This window comes from Rhinopithecus bieti, unplaced genomic scaffold, assembly GCF_001698545.2.
Source record: "Rhinopithecus bieti isolate Rb0 unplaced genomic scaffold, ASM169854v2 scaffold_21726, whole genome shotgun sequence".
In the NCBI taxonomy this organism is placed as follows: Eukaryota; Metazoa; Chordata; class Mammalia; order Primates; family Cercopithecidae; genus Rhinopithecus; species Rhinopithecus bieti.
The window spans coordinates 2,666,636-2,689,303 of record NW_016811100.1 but is presented as its reverse complement, the minus strand read 5'-3'; the positions used below and the strand labels follow the sequence as shown (position 1 = coordinate 2,689,303).

Sequence of the window (22,668 nt, the reverse complement as noted above, 5' to 3'; positions counted from 1 at the left end):
ATCTCCTGACCTCGTGATCCGCCCGTCTCGGCCTCCCAAAGTGCTGGGATTACAGGCTTGAGCCACCGCGCCCGGCCTACTGGTTGTTTTTAACTTGATGACTTATACATGTCTTTGTATATGAATCTATAATGTCAAAGTTTCTTTCTTTTCTTATCTTTTTTTTTTTTTTTTTTGAGATAGAGTCCTGCTCTGTTGCCCAGGCTGGAGTGCAGTGGCACGATCTTGGCTCACTGCAAGCTCCACCTCCTGGTTTCACTCCATTCTCCTGCCTCAGCCTCCCAAGTAGCTAAGACTACAGGCACCCGCCACCACGCCCAGCTAATTTTTTGTATTTTTAGTAGAGACAGGGTTTCACCATGTTAGCCAGGATGGTCTTGATCTCCTGACCTCATGATCCGCCTGTCTTGGCCTTCCAAAGTGCTGGGATTACAGGCGTGAGCCACCACGCCCGGCCTTCCATTCCTTTATTCTGAGCCTATATGTGTCTCTGCATGTGAGATGGGTCTCCTGAATATAGCACACTGATGGGTCTTGACTATCCAATTTGCCAGTCTGTGTCTTTTAATTGGGGCATTTAGCCCATTTACATTTAAGGTTAATATTGTTGTGTGAACTTGATTCTGTCATTATGATGTTAGCTGGTTATTTTGCCCATTAATTGATGCAGTTTCTTCATGGCATCGATGGTCTCTACAATTTGGCATGTTTTGCAGTGACTGGTACTGGTTGTTCCTTTCCATGTTCAGTGCTTCCTTCAGGAGCTCTTGTAAGGCAGGCCTGGTGGTGACAGATCTCTCAGCTTGTCTGTAAAGGATTTTATTTCCCCTTCACTTATGAAGCTTAGTTTGGCTGGATATGAAGTTCTGGGTTGAAAATTATTTTCTTTAAGAATGTTGAATATTGGCCCCACTCTCTTCTGGCTTGTAGGGTTTCTGTCAAGAGATCTGCTGTTAATCTGATGGGCTTCCCTTTGTGGGTAACCCGACCTTTCTCTCTGCCTGCCCTTAACATTTCTTCCTTCATTTCAATCTTGGTGAATCTGATAATTATGTGTCTTGGGGTTGCTCTTCTTGAGGAGTATCTTTCTGGTGTTCTCTGTATTTCCTGAATTTGAATGTTGGTCTGCCTTGCTAGGTTGGGGAAATTCTCCTGGATAATATCCTGAAGAGTGTTTTCCAACTTGGTTCCATTCTCCCCATCACTTTCAGGTGCACCCATCAAAAGTAGTTTTGGTCTTTTCACATAGTCCCATATTTCTTGGAATCTTTGTTCATTTCTTTTTGCTCTTTTTCCTCTAACCTTGTCTTCTTGCTTTATTTCATTGATTTGATTTTCAATCACTGATACCCTTTCTTCCACTTGATCAAATCAGCTATTGAAGCTCGTGCATGCATCACGAAGTTTTCGTGCTGTGTTTTTCAGTTCCATCAGGTCATTTAAGGTCTTCTCTACACTGTTTATTCTAGTTAGCCATTCGTCTAACCTTTTTTTCTAGGTTTTTAGCTTCCTTGCGATGGGTTTGAACATGCTCCTTTGGCTCAGAGAAGTGTGTTATTACCGACCTTCTGAAGCCTACTTCTGTCACCTCGTCAAGGTCATTCTTCATCTGGCTTTGTTCCATTGCTGGCGAGGAGCTGTGATCCTTTGTAGGAGAAGAGGTGCTTTGGCTTTTAGAATTTTCAGCTTTTATGATCTGGTTTCTCCCCATCTTTGTGGTTTTTTTCTACCTTTGGTCTTTGATGTTCATGACCTACAGATGGGGTTTTGGTGTGGATGTACTTTTGTTGATGTTGGTGCTATTCCTTTCTGTTTGTTAGTTTTCCTTCTAACAGCCAGGTCTCTCAGCTACAGGTCTGTTGGAGATTGCTGGAGGTCCACTCCAGACCCTGTTTGCCTGTGTATCACCAGTGGAGGCTGCAGAACAGCAAATATTGAAGAATAGCGAATATTGTTGCCTGATCCTTCCTCTGGAAGCTTCATCCCAGAGGGGCCTATATGAGGTGTTTGTCGGCCCCTGTTGGGAGGTGTCTCCCAGTTAGGCTACACAGGGGTTAGGGACCCACTTGAGGAGGCAGTGTGTCCATTCTCAGAGCACAAACACTGTGCTGGGGGAACCACTCATCTCTTCAGAACTGTCAGACAGCGACATTTAAGTCTGCAGCTTTTATGATCTGGTTTCTCCCCATCTTTGTGGTTTTTTTCTACCTTTGGTCTTTGATGTTCATGACCTACAGATGGGGTTTTGGTGTGGATGTACTTTTTGTTGATGTTGGTGCTATTCCTTTCTGTTTGTTAGTTTTCCTTCTAACAGCCAGGTCTCTCAGCTACAGGTCTGTTGGAGATTGCTGGAGGTCCACTCCAGACCCTGTTTGCCTGTGTATCACCAGTGGAGGCTGCAGAACAGCAAATATTGAAGAATAGCGAATATTGTTGCCTGATCCTTCCTCTGGAAGCTTCATCCCAGAGGGGCCTATATGAGGTGTTTGTCGGCCCCTGTTGGGAGGTGTCTCCCAGTTAGGCTACACAGGGGTTAGGGACCCACTTGAGGAGGCAGTGTGTCCATTCTCAGAGCACAAACACTGTGCTGGGGGAACCACTCATCTCTTCAGAACTGTCAGACAGCGACATTTAAGTCTGCAGAAGCTGTCTGCTGTCTTTTGTGCAACTATGCCCTGCCCACAGAGGTGGAGTCTATAGAGGCCATAGGCCTTGTTGAGCTGCGGTGGGCTCCACCCAGTTTGAGCTTTTGGCCTGCTTAGTTTACCTACTCAAGCCTCAGCAATGGCGGATGCCCCTCCCCCAGCCAGGCTGCCACCTTGAAGATAGATCTCAGGCTGCTGCACTACTAGTGAGCAAGGCTCCATGCGCATGGGACCCCCCGAGCCATGCACGGGAGAGAATCTCCTTGTCTGCGGTTGCTAAGACCTTGGGAAAGCATAGTATTTGGGTGGGCATGTCCCTTTTTCCAGGTATAGTCTCTCATGTCTTCCCTTGGCTAGGAAAGGGAAATCCCCCAACCCCTTGCGCTTCCTGAGTGAGGCGATGCCCTGCCTCACTTCAGCTCACCCTCTGTGGGCTGCACCCACTGTCCAACCAGTCCCAATGAGATGAACTGGGTACCTCAGTTGGAAATGCAGAAATCACCCGTCTTCTGCATTGCTCACGCTGGGAGCTGCAGACCAGAGCTGTTCCTATTCAGCCATCTTATAATGGATCCCATTTTTATGTTTTACTGATTTGTAAAATATTTTTATGTATTTTAGGCCTTTGTCCTTGATTTTGTTTGTTATATTATTTATATTTTTTCTCTGCAGAATTTTAAATTTTAATGTAATCAGATGAATTGATTTTATTAGTCTTTGATTGCCTTTGGGTTTTATAATCTCTTCTCTTGTCCAAAATTTTTTCTAGTTATTTATGTCTTATCTTTTTTTATCTTGGAGTCTTTGATCTATTGAGATTTGTTTTTATGTTAGGAGTAAAATAGGAATCCAGCTTTATTTATTTTCATTTTTTAGATGTCTATATAAGTATCCCAATATCATGAGTAATAAACTAATATGTACTAGTAACTACTGAATAGGAAAACACAATCTCAGGTCCTATGAAGAATGAAACTTAAATAAGGCATTAAACATATATATGTTTAGAGATAACTAACAATAAAACATGTTTACCTTACTGATTTCCTTTTAGCTTCTTTTAAAAAAGTAACGTTTAAATAGAAAAATAAAATTGACCCTCAGCCCCTGGACATATATGTTTTTTTCTGTATTCCTTAAATAAGGAATTGTTTTCATTGCACCATGCCCTTGAGGAATTGGCTAGCAGGACTGTGTCTAAATCCACTGGATAGAAATCAAGTTTCTGTCTGTAAACTCTTTGTCTTGCTTTTCTGCCAACTGGAAAGGAAAAGGAAAGGGTAAGAGTGCAAAATTTTTTTTCATTTTCCTCTGCAATAGCACTTAGTTCAATTCTAACTTCTTCATTCATAATATAGAAGCCCTATAGTTTTTGTATAAAGAAAGCTTGATAAGTGCTTCAGTCACAATGAAATTTCTCATTATTCTAGTTTTTGTATTTGAAGTTATAATGAATTAGCAAGGTTTTATTATATAATCCTAATAGCTAATATGCTTATAGAATGCAACATACTTTGGTAAGTAGGGTTTTCATGGATTATCTTTTATTATTTTCTCATTTTGGGAGAAACAGATATAAAGAATAAGTAACTTGTCTGAAATTATGTAACTATTAAGTGTTGAAGCAGGGATTTGAACTTGGGTGGGGCTCAGGAGAGAGCCTGTGCTCTCAAATACACTGCACTAGCCTCTTCTGTTTAAAACAACAAACATATAAAACAGATAACCATTCACTTTTCTGCCTGTTCTGCATAGTCTCATGAATTCCTTCTATCAAGTGATAGCCCAGTTCCTTATACTTTTGTTCCATATGATAAGCTTTTTATGCTATAATTATCTTTATGGTTTTCCCAAAGCTTTCAAAATTCCATAGATTCTCCCTGCTAATTTCTCTCTAAATGCAGCTTCTTTTATAAAATTTTTCATATCATGTGTCCATTTCAGTTTCTGCTCTGCTCCTGATAGTTATTGCCCTTGAACAAATGTGTAATTTCTCAGAGTTTTACTTTACTTTTTTTTTTGAGACAAAGTCTCGCTCTGTTGCCAGGCTGGAGCGCATCGGCAGGATCTCAGCTCAGATAAGTGCAACCTTCGCCTCCCAGTTTCAAGCGATTCTCCTGCCTCAGCCTCCTGATCACGCACCACCACACCCAGCTAATTTTTGTACTTTTAGAGATGGGGTTTCACCATATTGGCCAGGGTGGTCTTGATCTCTTCACCTTGTGATGCATCCACTTTGGCCTCCCAAAGTGCTAGGATTACAGGCATGAGCCACTGTGCCTGGCTGGAGCGTTACTTTTCTTATTCTTATAATGCCACAACCGTAGCTACTTCTCAGGGTAGTTGTGAGGAGGAATTCAAAAGATGGCATTAGACCCTATAAAAGTGCTCCAAATATGGTGATTCTTATTTTGTTTCAAAGTACATGAAACATGTAAGAAGAAACCTACTCTATTACAAAACATAGTTAACCCATAACATTTTAAATGTTTATTTACTTCTAATGTTTGCAAAACAGACCTTCCAATAATGAATATTTATTTTTAGCCACTTCTTTGTTGTTGTGGACATAGGGTGATTTGTTTGAGAATTGCTCAGTAGCAGTTTATTTACATAATTTATTTATGACTACTGTGTTGTGAATTTATCTATCAGTGGATAAGTAATGACCAAAGATCCAGGTTTAGATCTTTCAGTTTGCAAAAATTGTGCCAGATAGTGATTTGTGCCTCTTCATAGAAGTCAGTTTTTCAAGTGTGTAGATCCAGTTGGTTTACTCATGACTTACTTTATTCTTTCATTCAACACGTGTTGTTATCTCCTGAGTGTGCAGCACTCTGCAGAGATGAATAAGCTGAGCACCCTGCCACTATTAAACCTAAATCATCCCTTCTAATGAAGCCACAACTTTTATCATTCCACAGGAAAAAAGAAAAAACATTTCTATATAGTTACTAATATGCTGCCTCCAGCGTTTTACTTGAATTGGAATGAAAAGACTTTTATGTCTGAGGAAACTATAGGAAAAGTAAAAGCATTGTAGAATGCTATTAACAGTTATTCTGGTACCCCCTAAGACTGGAGGAGGAAGAGAAATTCACCTTATAGAGTAGAATGAAGATATTAGGATCCACAATGTGCCTGTTGTTCTCACTGCTTTTGGAAACTGCTATTTAGGTCACCAATGATTTCTTTGTTGGCAAATTGATTTTTTTCTTTCTTACTTCTCTCTTACATTTAACTCTTAACAACATTCTCTCTTTTTTTAAAGTTAAGAAAAGTTTATTAAATACAGAAATGAAATAGAGGGAGACAGACAGAGAGAGAAAGAGAGGGAGATAAATCAGAGATGGGGATGACGGGGAGCAGAGCAACACAGATGGCACTGTCTTCCCTCTCCTGTACCAGTGCTGGTTCTCTTAAGGTCCACCCAGTTTCTCTCTTCCTCCAGCCATTCCCAACCATTGACATTTTCCAAGGCTCAGCATTTTCCTCTCTAGTTGTTGTCGTTTGTAGTTTCTCCACCAGATCATTGCTGTTTTTGTGGTTATAGTTACCTTGTTTATTCCAGTGACTCTCAAATATAAATTCTGTCCTTTCCTTTGCATTCCAGTTTCACATCGTTAACAGGTCTCTTTAAACTCAAAACAAATATATTATAACTTGTGAAAAATTGAGAGTGCCAAAAATCATAAAGAGGAAAATTAAAATATAAACATAATAATTTTTGAATACATAATTTGCTTTAGTATTTTCCACAATATGCTGGCGGTGTTCATATTATTTGCATATGCGATTAGATATTTCTGGTGGTTCTTTTGGAAAGAAAGAAAGTGGGATTTCTTCAAACCATATTTTGACAAGATCCAATACCCAAGCATACTGCTACTGGGCTCTTCTAACTCATTTGATTGATTTCTATACTTCCTTATTTCAAAAAATACCAAAGGTGGTGTTTCAGTTCTCTATTGCTGAGTAACAAGTCACTCCAAGAATAAGTGACTTAAAACACAATGATTTATTTGTTTTTGATATCACCAGTTTGCGCAGGGCTCAGTGGGAGTGGTTCATCTCTGTTCCACATGGCATTAGATGGGAACTTGGCTGAAGTCACACTCTCCAGGATGGCCTCTCAACCTCCATGCTTCTCTCCACATGAACTGCTATCATTCAGTAATCTCACATAGTGTCTGGATCCCAAATAGTAAATTCAGAAGGTACCAGGCTTCTTAAAGCTTGGCCCACGAAGTGTCACTTCTGCCAATTGATATTAGATCAAAGCGAGGTGGAAGGCCAGCCTAGATTCAAGGGGAGGGAAGCAAATAGATGCCACCTGTTAATGGGAAGAATGGTGCATGGGTATATCAGGAGGGGAGGAATTGGTGGACTGTCTTTGGAGAATATCTACCATGGGTGGTGGATGAAAATTGCTCAGCTCTGAATTTGTGATAAACCCCAGTCACCTCAGATCCTTGATAAAGGGAACTTTCAGTTTTCACAGCTAAAAAGATACCCCAGATTAAACTCTTGACATCATGGATGGCAAAGTTTATACACAATGCCAAAGCTTTTCTTCCATTTTTACAAAATCCTTACCATGTATGCCCTTGTAGACAATTTTAATTTTATTTTTCAGTTACTACAAAACTATTATAAGTGGAGAGCAGAATGTCCAGAAATAAGTGCAGATCTACACCCTAGAAGTATTATTGGCCTCCTAAAGGCTGGCTACCATGCAGTTCTGAGATCCAGGGATCCCACCGGCAGCAAAGTTCTTATTTACAGAATCGGTAAGTCATATACAACTCTTCTTTTTTTCTCCTCTCCTCCAGTTCAGTTCTGTTCCCTCTCCTCTCTTCTCTCTTTCTTCCATTTCTTCCTTGAATACCATATAGAAAGCTTCAAAGCGTTTATCTTTAGGAATTTGGGCTTTAATTTAAAATTTTGGGTTTTAACTTAGGTTAATTTAGGTCCTAATGTCCCCCAAATATAATAACACTTTGGCAGTTGTGAGAAAATGAACAGATACAAGTGAAAATCCTAGTTCCATTCTTCCATGCAGTCAACTGTACAAGATAAGAAGAAAGGAAAATAGTGAAGATAAATAGTATGAGAGTATTTTAAAAAATCATGAAATAGTATTTCAAAAATGCTTAGTGGGAAGTACAAATCCCAGCTGAGGTCAGGAGTTTGAGACCAACCTGGCCAATATGGTGAAACCCCGTGTCTACTAAAAATACAAAAATTAGCCGAGTGTAGTGGTGCATGTCTGTAATCCCAGCTACTTGGGAGGCCAAGGCAGGAGGATCACATGAACCTGGGAGGCAGAGGTTGCAGTGAGCCGATTGCGCTATTGCAGTCCAGCCTGGGCAAAAGAGCAAGAGTCTGTCTCAAACAAATGAACATACAAAAAACAACCAGAATTCTGGGCTATAATGTAAACTCCATGAGATTATGGATTTTATCTGCTCTGTTTACTGGTGTATTCCAAGCACTGAAAACATGGTCTGGTACTTGGTAGGTAGTCACTAAATATTTGTGGAATGAGTGAGTGAATGACTAGTTCGAAAATGCCCCAGGCCAAGGAGCAAGAGGCTCATTCTTTTGGGTGGAGGAGGGTACAGAGGAAAGGCAACTTCTCTGGGAGCTGTTGCAAACACTGTATTCCATTAACTCCTGTTTATTCTCATTGCATCCCCCTTTTTTCTATTAGGTGTTGCCAGTGTTTCTTGTAGATTGGTGTCTTAGTGTATTCAGGCCACTATAACAAAATGCCATAGACTGGATGACTTATAAAAACAGAATTCTATTTCTCACAGTTCTGGAGGCTGGGAAGTCTAAGATCAAGGCACTGGCAGATTTGGTGTTTGGTGAGGGCTGCTACCTGGTTCCTAGGTGACATCTCTCACTTTAACCTCACGTATTGGAAGGGAAAAGGCATCTCTCTTGGGATTCATAAGGGAACTAATCCTATTCATGAGGGTTCCATCCTCATGACCTCATCATCTCGCAAAGGCCCCACCTCTTACTACCATCACATTGGGAGTCAGAATTTCAGCATATGACTGTTGAGGGGATGCAAACATTCAGACCATAGCAGTTGGTGACCTATAACTTCTGTCCTCCCTCAGACCTGTGTGTGATTAAAAATGACAGGCACAGGAGAAGGACTCACACTATTCCCAGAATTTCTCATGACCCACCCAGTTGGAGGGACAAAGATAAACTATCATTTCATGACCAGAATTTTTGAATTATAATTTTACAGAAATATTTATATCTTTATTTTTTTTATTATACTTTAAGTTCTAGGGTACATGTGCATAACGTGCAGGTTTGTTACATATGTATACTTGTGCCATGTTGGTGTGCTGCACCCATCAACTCGTCAGCACCCATCAATTCATCATTTATATCATGTATAACTCCCCAATGCAATCCCTCCCCCCTCCCCCCTCCCCATGATAGGCCCCAGTGTGTGATGTTCCCCTTCCCGAGTCCAAGTGATCTCATTGTTCAGTTCCCACCTATGAGTGAGAACATGCGGTGTTTGGTTTTCTGTTCTTGTGATAGTTTGCTAAGAATGATGGTTTCCAGCTGCATCCATGTCCCTACAAAGGACGCAAACTCATCCTTTTTTATGGCTGCATAGTATTCCATGGTGTATATGTGCCACATATATTTATATCTTTAAAGATTTAAAATATTTAAAGATTTAAAGTATTTAAATATTTGCATTTCTTGCCTGCTTATAGATAAGATACCTGCCTATAACTCAACTGCTTGCTATACTGCAAGAAGATACTGTATTTAATTTTGAAAGGATATTGGAAGATGGAGTAAAATGATTTGGGGCTGTTTTTTATTTTTTATTTTGTGTGCTAGCTTAAGTGTCAAATAAAATTGAGTTAATCATGAAATCGCATATATAAAACAGACATCATGATCTTTCTGTTCTTTCATTGCTGCACTAGTGTCAGAGGAAAGTGAATGAGCTCATAGCAATGAAGTTCCTTGAGCTATTTAGGGGTAGTCTTGCCAGATTTAACAAAGTACCTATGTTTTGTTTAGAAAATAAACCTATATGTTATAAAATTAAGGGATGCCCAGTTACATGTGAATTTCAGATAAACAACAAATAGTGTTTTTAAGTATGTATGGAGCATCCTTATGTTAAAAATTATATACTGGTTATCTGAAATTCAACTTTAATTGGGTGTTGTATATTTTACCTGGTAACTCTACTCAGGGGTCCCAGAACCATAAAACTGAAACCTGCAGCTAATTATTTCTGTAAATGTCTTGGCTCAGCATTGCCTGGCTAGATTTTATTGTTTCTAGTTTGTTCATAAACTGACTGAGGCAGGTGAAGAAGTAAAAGTGACACCTTGATAGTGAGAAAGCAGATGTGCAGCTTTGATCATAAATACCTTAACACTGAACCAGTAGGGATATTTTCGGGCCTCATGTAGCACATTAATTTAGAAGTATATTGTTTAACTCAAGAGATTTGAAAATGAAGAAAACGTAATTTAGTGATGGTCAGAACAGGAAGGTATGTTGCAAATCTCCTGTATGTTCTGTTATTCTACGATGAAAGGGAGAAACTCAGAAGGTTTTATGAGTAAAATGAAAACTTTTCTAAATTTAATTGAATTAATGGTAGGAGTTAAAGAAGGAAATCTGTGGTGGAGTTCTTTGATAGAACTTTAGCATAACCACTTCCTCTAGATACCATCTCTGTGTAGTAAAAGCAATGAGAAAATGCACACAGCCCTTTCCTCCATGCGGGCTGGGCAACCCAAGGTGAAGCTAAGTTTTGACCTTCATCAGCCAACATACTAGAGGATATAATTTTATGTCTTTTGAGATTCCATAGTATACTACAGCAGCAAAAGTAAAATTTGACAGTGAGTGTGAAGTTTTGACTGTGGCTTAGTTCTTGTGAATACAGGTTCTGGAGCATGTGACCTGGATTGGAATCTCAGCTCTACTACATTCTAGCTGTGTGAAACACTATGTAGCTGTAACTGCATTTTCTCATCTGTAAAATGGGCATAGTGAAAAGCTTTCACATAGGGTTGCTGTAAGCATGAAATCAGTCAATCAGTCTGTCTATCTAAAATATAACAAGAGCATTACCTGGTACATAAAAGCACTCAATACATGTGAAGTAGATACTGGAGAAGGAATTCAAAATATAAGGTATATTTTTCTTTTGCCTCAACGGAGCTTAAATTCTAGCCAGCAGTGTACCACAGAACTTTCTATGATGACGAAACTGTTCTACAGTAGCCACTATTCTCATGTGGCTATTGAGCGCTGAAATGTGACTACTGCAACTAAGAAACAGATTTTTTTTTTCTTCTAAGCTAGGATCTTGCTCTGCCACCTGGACTAGAGTGCAGTGGCACAATCATAGCTCACTGCAGCCTTGAAGTCCTGGGCTCAAGTGATCCTCCTGCTTCAGCTTTTGGAGTAGCTGGGACCAGAGGCATGTGCTACCACACCCAGTCGGTTATTTTATTTTTAGTTTTTAGAGATGCGTTCTCACTATGTTGCCCAGGATGGTCTCACTCCTGGCCTCAAGCAATCCTCCCCTATCAGACCCACAAAGTGCTGGGGTTCTAGGCATGAACCACTGCACCCCGTGAAACTAAATTTTTAATTTAAATTTGAATGACCACATATGGCTAATGGCTACCATATTAGCCAGTGTGGGTCAAACAGTTATGTTGGTTGGTTCAGAACTTAGGATATTAACTATTTTTTTGATTGGCAAACTTCATTTGTTCTACTTGTTTTTTATCATTATTGTATTCAGCCAATGTCTGAAGTTAGTAGAGTATTTTTGATCTGGGTTACCTGTGGGTTGATTATTCAAATTCTTATGAGAAATGTGAGATGTGAGGTTTGTTTGTTTGTTTGTTTGTTTGTTTTTTTTTTGAGACAGAGTCTTGTTCTGTTGCCCAGGCTGGAGAGCAGTGGGCCACCTCGACTCGCTGCAATCTCCGCCTCCTGAGTTCAAGCGATTCTCCTGCCTCAGCATTCCAAGTAGCTGGGCCTACAGGCATGTGCCACTATGCCCAGCTAATTTTATGTTTTTAGTAGAGATGAAGTTTCACCATTTTGGCCAGGCTGGTCTTGAACTCCTGGCCTCAAGTGATCTGCCCACCTTGGCCTCCCAAAGTGCTGGGATCAGAGGCGTGAGCCACCATACCCGGCCAGAAATCTGAGACTTAAAAAATAACACACCTCCTAAAGGATCCATTAATATGACAGAAAATAAAAATTAAAAAATAGCAATCCCATTGTGCCTTCTTAGGAATATTTCTGTTTATTCTTTCTTTTTCTAGATCTTCAACTTTTCTCTTGCTACTAAATGCTACCAGTTATCATTTAAATCAGTTAATGGCCAGCCACTGAAAACAAAACAAAAACTCCTTGTTTCCACAAAACTCTCCATCCTTCTCCATTTCCTTACATCCATCTCCCCCTCTTCTTGTTCTCAGCCAAACTCCTTTTATTAGCGATGTCCACCATCCACATTTTCTCATAGTTCTTCCTCAGCCCACCCTAGTTTGATTTCACTCCCATCCCTGCTGAAATGAACATAACCAACCATCAGTGACTTTCTTTTCACCACATCTAATGGACGTGTTTAGTCCTATTTCACTTAACCTCTCAACACTGAATCACTTCCTCTTTCTTGAAAAATCCTCTTCCCTTGGCTTCTCTGATGCCATGTCTGCCTGGTGTTTTCCTCTGACATCACTGGCTGCTCCTCCTTAATCTCTTTTGCTGGCATCTTCTCTTCTATTTATCCTTTAAACTCTGAATTTTTTTAGGACTTTGGCCTCAGCATTTTCTTTTTATGCTATTTTATCTCTCTGCTTTGATAGAGAAAACCATAGCTCTGAGACAATCCCAGATTGTCTCATATGGATCGTCATATAGGCACAAACAACCCCCAGATTTGTATCTTCAGTCCCACCTTTTCCTTGAGGATCCCAACCCACACAACTAGCTCCTATTCCAGCTGTATCCAGTTGGATGTCTCACAGTCACCATTTTAACATGTCCATACTTATGATCTTTTTCACCCAAACACGTCTCTTATCTCAATAAATGGCACCACATGTACACCATGGAATACTACACAGCCATAAAACGAATGAAATTATGTCCTTTGCAGCAACATGGATGCAGCTGGAGGCCATTATCTTTAGTGAATTAAGACAGGAACAGAAAACCAAATACCACACGTTCTCACTTATAAGTAGGAGCTAAACACTGCATATATATGACTTAAAGATGGGAACAGTAGATACTGGAGACGACAAGAGAAGAGAGGGAAGGAGGGGAGCAAGGGTTGAAAAACTAACTATTGGATACTATGCTCACATACCTGGGTGACAAGATCATCTATACCTGAAACCTCAGCATCATGCAGTATACCATGGTAACAAACCTGCACATGCACCTCCTGAATCTAAAAAAGAGTTGAAAATAAATAAATATATGGTGTTACCATTCTATCCAGTTCCCCATGCCAGAAACTTTGTTTGTTTGTTTGTTTGTTTGCTTGCTTGAAAATTTACTATTACTTAGTTAAGATTTTTTTTTTTTTCTTTTTCATTCATCCTGTTAGGCACTTCAGTCTGAAGACTTACATGTTTTTTTCAGCTTTGGAGAACTTTTCTCTATTGCTATGATTCCTCTGTCCTTTGTTCTCTGTTACTGCCTTCTAGAACTTTTATTAGTTGGATGTTGAAACTCCTGGATCCAGCTGCATGTGTTTCTTAATTTTTTATTCATACATGTGAACTCTTGGCTCTTTGGTGCCAAATTTGAGAGAATTCTTCAACTTAATCTTCCAAACCATTTTTCCTTGATCGGCTCTGTCTTTTCCAGCACTTATCCCATCAATGAATTTTTTTTAAAAAACTTATCTTTTTATTTCTAAGATCTCAACTGAGTCTTTTTAATAATAACCTGTTCTTATAATAACTTACAGTATTCTCCCTGCCCCCTGCTGAAACTATTATGCTTCTTTAAAAAAATTCTTAAAATTTTTTTTTTTACAGACTGATTCTTGCTATGTTGCCCTGATTGGACTCAAACTCCTGGGCTTCAGTGTCCCCCCTGCCCCCAGTTCAGCCACCCTAGTAGCTGGAAATACAGGCACCCACCACGGCACCTGCACCTGGCTTCTATTATGTTTTTAAGTGTCTCCTGCTTTCTTATTTTCTCTAGTTGATGCCTTTGTCTATTGAGTTTGGCTTCCCTCTCTCTCTCTGTGTATGAATGTGTTTAATATTCTAATTTTTAAGGAAAAGATGTATTTTAAAAAAGATTATCTGCCTGTCCATCCATTACTGTCATTTCTGCATGGCGTGGCCTGTCCCGGGGGTGGTGGGAAGGGGTGAGATGAATGAACAAGAATCTCAGTAACTCCTCTATTAGCACAGGTACTCCCTGTTTTTCTTTGGTGTGGGCAGCCACCTAAGTGCTTCCCTGGCTCTTCTTTCCCAAGCCCTCACTTCCTGCTCTAGCCTACAGGGACATGACTCTGCAATGTACTACTTACCACTGGAAGGCTGTCAGAGGATCAACTTGCCTCTCTGTTTCCTCATGCATTTCTCTTAGCTACCTCTTTAGTTACTATGGGACCCTAATGGCTCTTTATAATCCAGGCCCTTGCTTTTCCATTTCCAACACCTCTGAGCTTGGAGCATACACAATGGCATTCCCATCTTTATGTGAGGTTGTAACTTCATCTTGCAGTCAAATTCATCCTGCATCCATTCCTTTTCCCCCAATACTCTTTAAAAGTCATTCTTTGCTAGAATTTGAGGTGGGAGGGAGAAGCAGGCACATGTTCTTGTACCCCAGTTGGATTTATTATTCAATTCATGATCTTTGTAGATGCTTTTATTTCAACTGATCTTTTAAGTCTAAAATGAATTAATCTCCCTTTAGAAATCTTTCTGATTTTTTATACAATGCTAAGATATGATATGCTTTATTTTTTTAGCACACTGGGACCCCAAAGTTTTTACAGCTTATGATGTATTTCGAGTAAGTCTAATCACATCCGAGCTTATTGTACGGGAGGTAGAAACTCAGCGGAATGGAATCAAGGCTATCTTTGATCTGGAAGGCTGGCAGCTTTCTCATGCTTTTCAAATCACTCCATCTGTAGCCAAGAAGATTGCTGCTGTACTTACGGTAAATGTATATTTTAACTGTCAGGCATAATACTTCCAAATTACAGTTTTACATTTTGTTATATATTAGACAAAGATAAGTAAAAGAACATTTATTAGAAATTTAAATACAATTTTGGAAATGATATGTAGAATTCAGTAATGCTAAGAGGAAGTAAAATGTTATTAGTTTATAAAAGAAAAAATGTTGCAACAAACTGCAAAAATATGTTCAAATTAGTAACGAGAGGATTTATGCATCTTAATATGTGGTAACTTTATCTTTTCATCATTAAAATATTTTTTCTAAATTAAAATTGATTTAAAATGTATAAGCAATGGCACAATAAGATGTCACATAAGTCTTGGTAGGTATATATTGATATCCTTTTTTTCAAAAGGTTTTTAAAGTGGTCATCATCTTTGACTCAGTAATTCTATTTCTGGGAAACTAGCTAAGGAATAATCTTTAATATATTAAAGATTGCATATAATAATAATAGCTTACTATGTGGCAGGTACTTTGCTAAGTGTTTCAAATGCATTACCTTTTAATGTCCACACTGAGCCTATGACATATGACTATTGTATTTTCCCACTTTGCAATTAATAAACTATATCTAAGAAGTGACATAGCGATGCCCAGGCACACACAGTTTGTCAGTAGTGAAGTGAGAATTCCAGCCCAGGTCATCTGAATGTAAAACTTGTGCTTATAGCCACCACTTCTCCTATACATAAAGACAGTTACTGCAGCATCAATTTCAGTAAAGAAGTAAAATAAAATAAAATAAAATAAATAGTTTATTAGTCCAGAAAATAGAAACGTGGTTACTTAAGAAATGGTATATTCATTTGATGGATTCTTGCAACAATGATAAAACATGATATTTACAAAAGCTGTATTATATCCGTGGAACACAGTGGGATGAAAATTATTTAGACAGCATAGTAGCAATTATGTTTAAAAGAAAATTATACATAGAAGGGATTTGGAAGGACGATCCCCAAATTAATAATACACCTCTGAAAGCGATGCATGGAAAAATAAAAGAACTTCACATAAAAGAACCTTGGAATGAAAGGTCTCTGTATTAATAATAAACTTGTAGGTAGGAAAACTATCCTCTTCCTTCAACTCTTAACTTTGTAAACTTTCTAAATAAGCCTATATTACTGTGATGCTAAAGACATATACCAATGTCAGAGTTTAAAAGTATGTGTTTATTGTGCTAGTCTTTCAATATTTGTGAATTTTTTTCTCAAAATAAACATTTTTGGGGAAAAAATTAAATGTAAATTTCCAAAAGACTCATTGGTTCGTTAAAAGAACATCTATATGTGATGGTAAAGGAATTTTCTGGTGAAATTGTGCAGATATTTCATAAAATACTTTGCCAAATCTATAAGGAGAAACCTTTTTAGAGATCTTTTCTTAATCTCGTGACAGTGAACTGTAAGTCAGGCTTTTGTGTTGATGGAATAAATAATTTTGAAGATAAAATCACACTTTAGATATTTCCGTAAGTTTAGCAAGTGTTCAAAGAAGAGACTTGACATTAGGTATCAGATTGTAATATTTATGTTTTGTTATTAAGATTTTTTTATTTTCAAAATTATTCATTTCCATTGAAAGTTCGTGGCATCCATTTGATAAATGAACCAGTAATTTTCCATGCTGTCTTTTCTATGATCAAACCATTCCTGACTGAAAAAATTAAGGAACGGGTGAGTAAAGCATATTCAAGTTTGTGTTCCTCTACACCAAACATTCCAACCCTTTTTAATTTAAGGATTGCTTTATTATCTTTCCTCGTACCTGCCCATCTATGTCGTTAGCCCAATATTTTGAATATTTCTCTAATAAACCAACTAAAAAAAGTAAATTAAAATTTAGTTTTAATTTATAAAAATGAGGCATATTGGTTGTATGACTGTGGCGTAACTGGGCTTTTCATACACTGCTGGTTGGAATGCTTAATGGTATATTCCTATAGAGGGCAGTGTGGCAAAGACATCAAAATCACTGTCTTCAATTACCTGTACATAAACAAAATTACATATATTAGAGGAGCCCCAGCAGCAGAAGACTGAAAACCAGCAAGTGTTCACCATTAGGGCATTGGTTAAATAAATATCGACACAACAGAAAACAACGAGATTGCAGGATGTTTTGTAAACTGAAGTAAGCAAAATGTGGAATAGTGTTTATGGCATGCTACCTTTTGTATACAAAGGGAAGAAATAAGAATATATTTCATACATTTACATTAAAAGGATATATAAAAAGTAATATAAGTGGATATCTATAGGGAACAAGAGAAGAGGTGTGAACTACAGTAGATGAGAATAGGTTTGGGAGCAAGATCTCTCACTGTGTATCTTTTATCTTGTTTTGATTTGTAACCATGTGAATTTATTATTAACGCAAATAAAAATAAACATTTTTCTTAAACAGTGAAGCCTAATTAACAGTTTCAGTGTAACTGAGAACCACAGTAACTGAGGTATATGACAACGTCACGCTAGTTAGAGCAAAGATACTGGATTTTTTTTTTTTACCTACCCTATGGAGTCTTATCTCAGAAAAAACATCTCATATCTCTTAGACTTTTTGAAAGGTTGAAAATAGAGTATGCATTCTCAAGAATGGCAACCATTCTTCTAAATTAATCTGTAAAGAAGAATTTTTAGAGCATCTATTTAGACAAACATGGGCATCATCTAATGCCTTGAACACAAAACAGTTTGTAAAGGCTTTAACAATTTAAATCTAAAAAATTACTGAAATATCAGCAGTGATAATATAAACTGTAATAACACATTTGGAATTTTAAAAAAAGATGTTCTTTCATATTAAGAAAATATAACATCTTATACCTGTTCAGAAAGTTATGCCCCTCCAGCTTCTTTAGAGGTTATCTAGTGGATATTTCTGTTTGTCTTCAGGAACTACCCTTAAATTGCCTGCTTTAGCAAAGATGGCCATTTTCAGCTACTTTTTATTCTAGTATTTTTATACCAATCAACTTTTTTGTTCGTCTTTTTCTATATTCAGTGTAACTTGATAATATTTGGCTTCCCTCTGTTTAATTCTTAGAGAGCTAAAAATAGCTATTTCTAATTTGCATTGTATTTTAGATAAAAACAAAAACAAGAATAAACTGAACCTAAGAAATAGGAGAATATGGAGAAAAAAGAAAGAAAAATAAAAAGTTGAGAAGTTAGGGGAAGGATGTCAGCAAAAGTTAGTTGACATGAAACAGACTTGCCAAAATAGGGAGAAAAAACTGATCCAGCCACTGTTTTCCTTTTCAACTTTTTGGCAATGCCCCATACATTTTCTTATTTTGCCGCTTCCTGAGGAGACAGAATTTCTTCTCAATTAACTGATAATATTTTACATATTTCAGAAAAAAAATTAAAGATTGGCTTTCTGAGTTTCCTAAGTGAGCATAGGAAACTCATTTCATCCATCAAGCTTCATACCCCGGCACATAGTAGGTGCTTATTAAATGATTGTTGAATTCATAGAGGAACATTTTGCCCTAGAAAGTGGAAAAAGCTTATTTATTTATTTTAGCAGGTGTGCTTTTNTTTTTTGAGACAGGGTCTCACTTTGTGCAGTGGCACGATCTCAGCTCACTGCAACCTCTACCTCCTGGGTTCAAGCAGTCCTCCTGCCTCAGCCCACCAAGCAGCTGGGACTACAGTCCCACACTACCATGCCCAGCTAATTTTTGTATTTTTTTTGTACCAGCCATATTGCCCAGGCTGGTGTTGAACTCCTGAGCTCAAGCAATCCACCTGCCTTGGTCTCTCAAAGTGCTGGGATTACAGGCATGAGCCACTGCACCCGGCTGTCTCTTAACTTTATACCAGCCGACAGTATCCATTGACTGTACCATATAAATTGTTTCTCATAGACCTAATTGTGTGCTCAGATATATGCTTCTACTTAATATGAATTAGTACCAGCTAGTACATTTTTAGTATCTATAGACTAGTCCCAAGGTATTAGTTTGGTAAGAATCACTTGCAAATAAGGGAATAGAATTTATAAAATACTTTAGTTAGTCTTTAAAATTTACTTATGGAAGAGGAAAATGACTTTTTATAAATTTTATGGAGTTATAAGAATGCAAATCCAAGAAAGAGTAAGATTATTAGATCCACAGTAACACAACCTAAACATAAGTAAAATGATTAGATTCATAACCAGAGGAATAAAGGATGTAGTATCTATTTATACTTTCCTATTTTATAAGTTATTAGAATACCTTGTTTTATGAGGTTGATTTTCCACTGGAAATGCATCTAATGAGGATTCCTACTAAAATGTTTTGGCTATTTCAGATTCATATGCATGGGAACAACTACAAACAAAGCTTGCTTCAGCATTTCCCAGACATTCTTCCTCTGGAATATGGTGGTGAAGAATTCTCCATGGAGGACATTTGTCAGGAATGGACAAATTTTATAATGAAGTCTGAAGATTATCTCAGCAGCATTTCTGAGAGCGTTCAATGAGAAGTTACTTCATGTGAATGGCTTCCTAATTAAAAACATGAGTGATATTCAACCTGGTTAAATGAATGAAAGAAAAGGAGCAAATCTTTTAAACTAATGCTTGCCTGATCTTTAAAATGTAGAAATCTTCTGACATGAGCCACACAAGTATTTGGAAAGATTTTTTACTTTTTAAATGCTTTTTTCTCTACTTTTGAAGTAATTAAATGGCAGTACATTTTAAGAACATAAAAATTGGCGATTTTGTACTTGAAGAGAACATGAAAGTTATTACTAAAGTAGCCGTTCATGTGCATCTTTGTATGTTTCTAGAAAATTATATTTTAAACAAATTCTCTGATTATGTTAGTTTAGAAATAAATTTAGAAATATTCCACGTAAAAATATTAGCACAAGTCAGCTGATGATAAAAAATTAACACTTATTTTAAGTGGGTGTCAGATTAAATTATAATTCACTATAATTAAAATCTGAATAGAGTTTTATAGTTATTCCTGTGGGCCAGCAAGACATTTCATCTCAGGGAAATTTTATTTTAGTATATTAACACAATAGAAACTTTTTTTTTTTTTTTTTTTTTTTTTTTCCAGACAGAGTCTTGCTGTGTACCCCAGGCTGGAGTGCAGTGGTGTGATCTCAGTTCACTGCAACCTCTGCTAGGATTACAGGTGCACACCACCACTCCTGGCTAAGTTTTGTATTTTTACATAGAGATGGGGTTTCGCCATGTTGGTCAAGCTGGTCTCAAACTCCTGAACTCAAGTAATTTGCCTGCTTCGGCCTCCCAGAGTACTGGGATTACAGTCGTGAGCCGTTGCGCCTGGCCACAATAGAAACTTTCAACTGAGGAGTCTATATGCTATACTACTTTGTGTGGCATCTTTAGGTTTCTATGAAATCATTCATGTTGATGTCATTGATTAACAAAAATAATTTAGAAAATACATCAGGCACAGTTGATGGCTTCTCAATATCTGTTTTGCATTTTCAAACAAATCAAAAATGTAATTTTACTTTTGCTTATGGCTATTCTTACGACTACACAGAAAGGGATGGATCATATTTAATTGTCTTATACATGAACTATTTTAGTTAAAATAACATAACTACACAAAGGAAAGGAACTGTTTATATTTTAAAAAATTACTGTCAATTACATTTGGTATTTTTCAGATTATGCATAAAATAATACGAATTTGACTATTGTATCAGAATATTTTAATCAAATCCTGCAATTTATATTAACTTAAAAAAAAACATCTGGTAGAGGCTGGGCGTGGTGGCTCAAACCTGTAATCCCAGCACTTTGGGAGGCCAAGGCAGGATGATTGCTTGAGCACAGGAGCTGTAGACCAGCCTGGGCAACACAGGAAAACCCTGTCTCTATTTTAAAAATAAATGAATAACCAGTAAAGATGTACTGTTAGTACTGCAGTTTATAATATTTCATTTATTAAGAAAGATATCATCTCAGCTTTCATATTCAACATAGCTCTCAATTTATGACATAATTTTTATACTTAGTATTTTATAATTTCTTAATTTTGTTATAAACTTGAAAATGAAAGAATACGAGGTCTGAAATCTGTTGAACGTTTGTTCAGCTAGTTAGGTTTCAACATTAATCATATACATTAATAGTATCTTTATGTAAGGATATGTGAAGGGTGTTTTTCTTTATAAGAAAATTAATCAGGTGAGCTGATACTTATGATTATGCATATATCTATGATAAAATTGAAAGTAATTGTGGATGTTCTTTAGAGAACGTGTTTTGATTTTGACTTAGCATTGGGAAGCTAACAACATTATAATGTTTATTAAAAAACTAGACCCTGCCTATTTTCTAAAAAACACTTTAAATTCTTTTAAAGTAAAAGCATACTATTTAAAATTGTATAATTAAAAATAATAAATGAATAAAATAACTTAAAAAGAATAAAGTGTGAATAACAAAAGACCTCTGGCTTACCCAACTTTTGTTTCTGGAAGATTTATATCACCAGTTCCACTTCATTTATTTTTGGCTATTTCAAACACTTTCTTATGACTCTGTGGAGGAGTGATTAGTTTAGTACCCAAATAAAGGATAACATTTTAAAATGTCTTTTAAATGTGATTTTTTGGTGATAGGATCAATAGTAAATAGAATTAAGATAAGTCAATCAATCTAGGCATATTTTATGATGGAACTTTGTAATGTTTATAAATGAAGAAATTCACTGAAGAATATTAAAAGAAAATTGAAATGAATGGGCAAACGAACAAAGTGTCAAAGCAAATAATTGTCTAATTGTCCATATTACTTTAGTGATTATACCAGAAGTGCCTTTTAAAAGATTAACTGTATTGTGTGCTCATTGTGTTAACTGCACAGTAATTTATTTGTTTTAATATTGTTTGAAAGAAAATAAACATCTTTCACATAAACCATAGTGTACAAGTTATTTTTTAATTTTAAAATATAAATATGAGGCATTCTTTTCAAAACTGCTTTTCCTTACAGAAAAAAAAAATCTTAGCACATCTGTTTGTCCATTACTCAAGTGTCAGTTTTTTCTTCATAAGTTTAGTGACAGGCTGGTATTCCAGCTGCTTAGTTCAATACCATATTTCTCTAATGTCTTTTGCTGTACATAAAGGGGACCACAAACTAATCCCTAAGCCATGGATAGTCAAGAAGTTAAAAGTTCTAAGCAAAAAATGCCATAGTTTGCCACTTAATCAGATAATTTTATTTTCTTTAATATACTTCAATTTTTTAGAAGTTTTAGGTTCTCAGCAAAATTGAGCATGAAGTACAAGATAGAGTCATTTGATTTTGAAACAATATGCTATTAGCCTAGATCATGATTTCATTTGTCAAACTAGATTTTTTTCTTACAGAAATAGCACTGAAGTCCTATTGCAAATATCTTTATCTTTGTCAATCACCTAAATTAAGACTGTAGATCATAAAACAGATTAGACATATAACCATGAACTCCAGCCAATTAGTCAGATGGTATTGTCTGAAACACTCCTTGCTGGCCTTATATATTGAATTTTGCCATACCTAGATGCTGTAGAGGAACTAGAAATGAGAGCAATAAAATTAGGATTGACAGCTGTACAACCCTATGACTTTTCTGGTTAGCAAGGACATACACCATTCTTCTCCTACACCCATACCTAGCACTCAACGGACTGTTCTCCTCTCTCTCAGGCAATCATATTAATCTGTTAAATGTCTACTTTTGATAAGTAGACTGAATTAAGTACTACAGTGACTAGGAAAATTAATC

The 22,668-nt window shown here is 37.0% G+C and overlaps 1 protein-coding gene across 1 annotated transcript in view; it reads left to right on the top strand.

Annotated features, from left to right (window-relative positions):
* The window catches only part of TTPA (alpha tocopherol transfer protein), a 27,216-nt gene extending 5,402 nt beyond the window's left edge, over positions 1 to 21,814 (top strand). The window contains exons 2-5 of the mRNA XM_017893473.1: positions 7,282 to 7,435; positions 14,683 to 14,877; positions 16,473 to 16,582; positions 19,211 to 21,814. Coding sequence (XP_017748962.1) covers positions 7,282 to 7,435; positions 14,683 to 14,877; positions 16,473 to 16,582; positions 19,211 to 19,384 — 633 coding nt within the window. The 3' untranslated portion in view covers positions 19,385 to 21,814. The remainder of the gene's footprint in view (positions 1 to 7,281; positions 7,436 to 14,682; positions 14,878 to 16,472; positions 16,583 to 19,210) is intronic.
* The last annotated feature ends 854 nt before the right edge of the window (positions 21,815 to 22,668 follow it).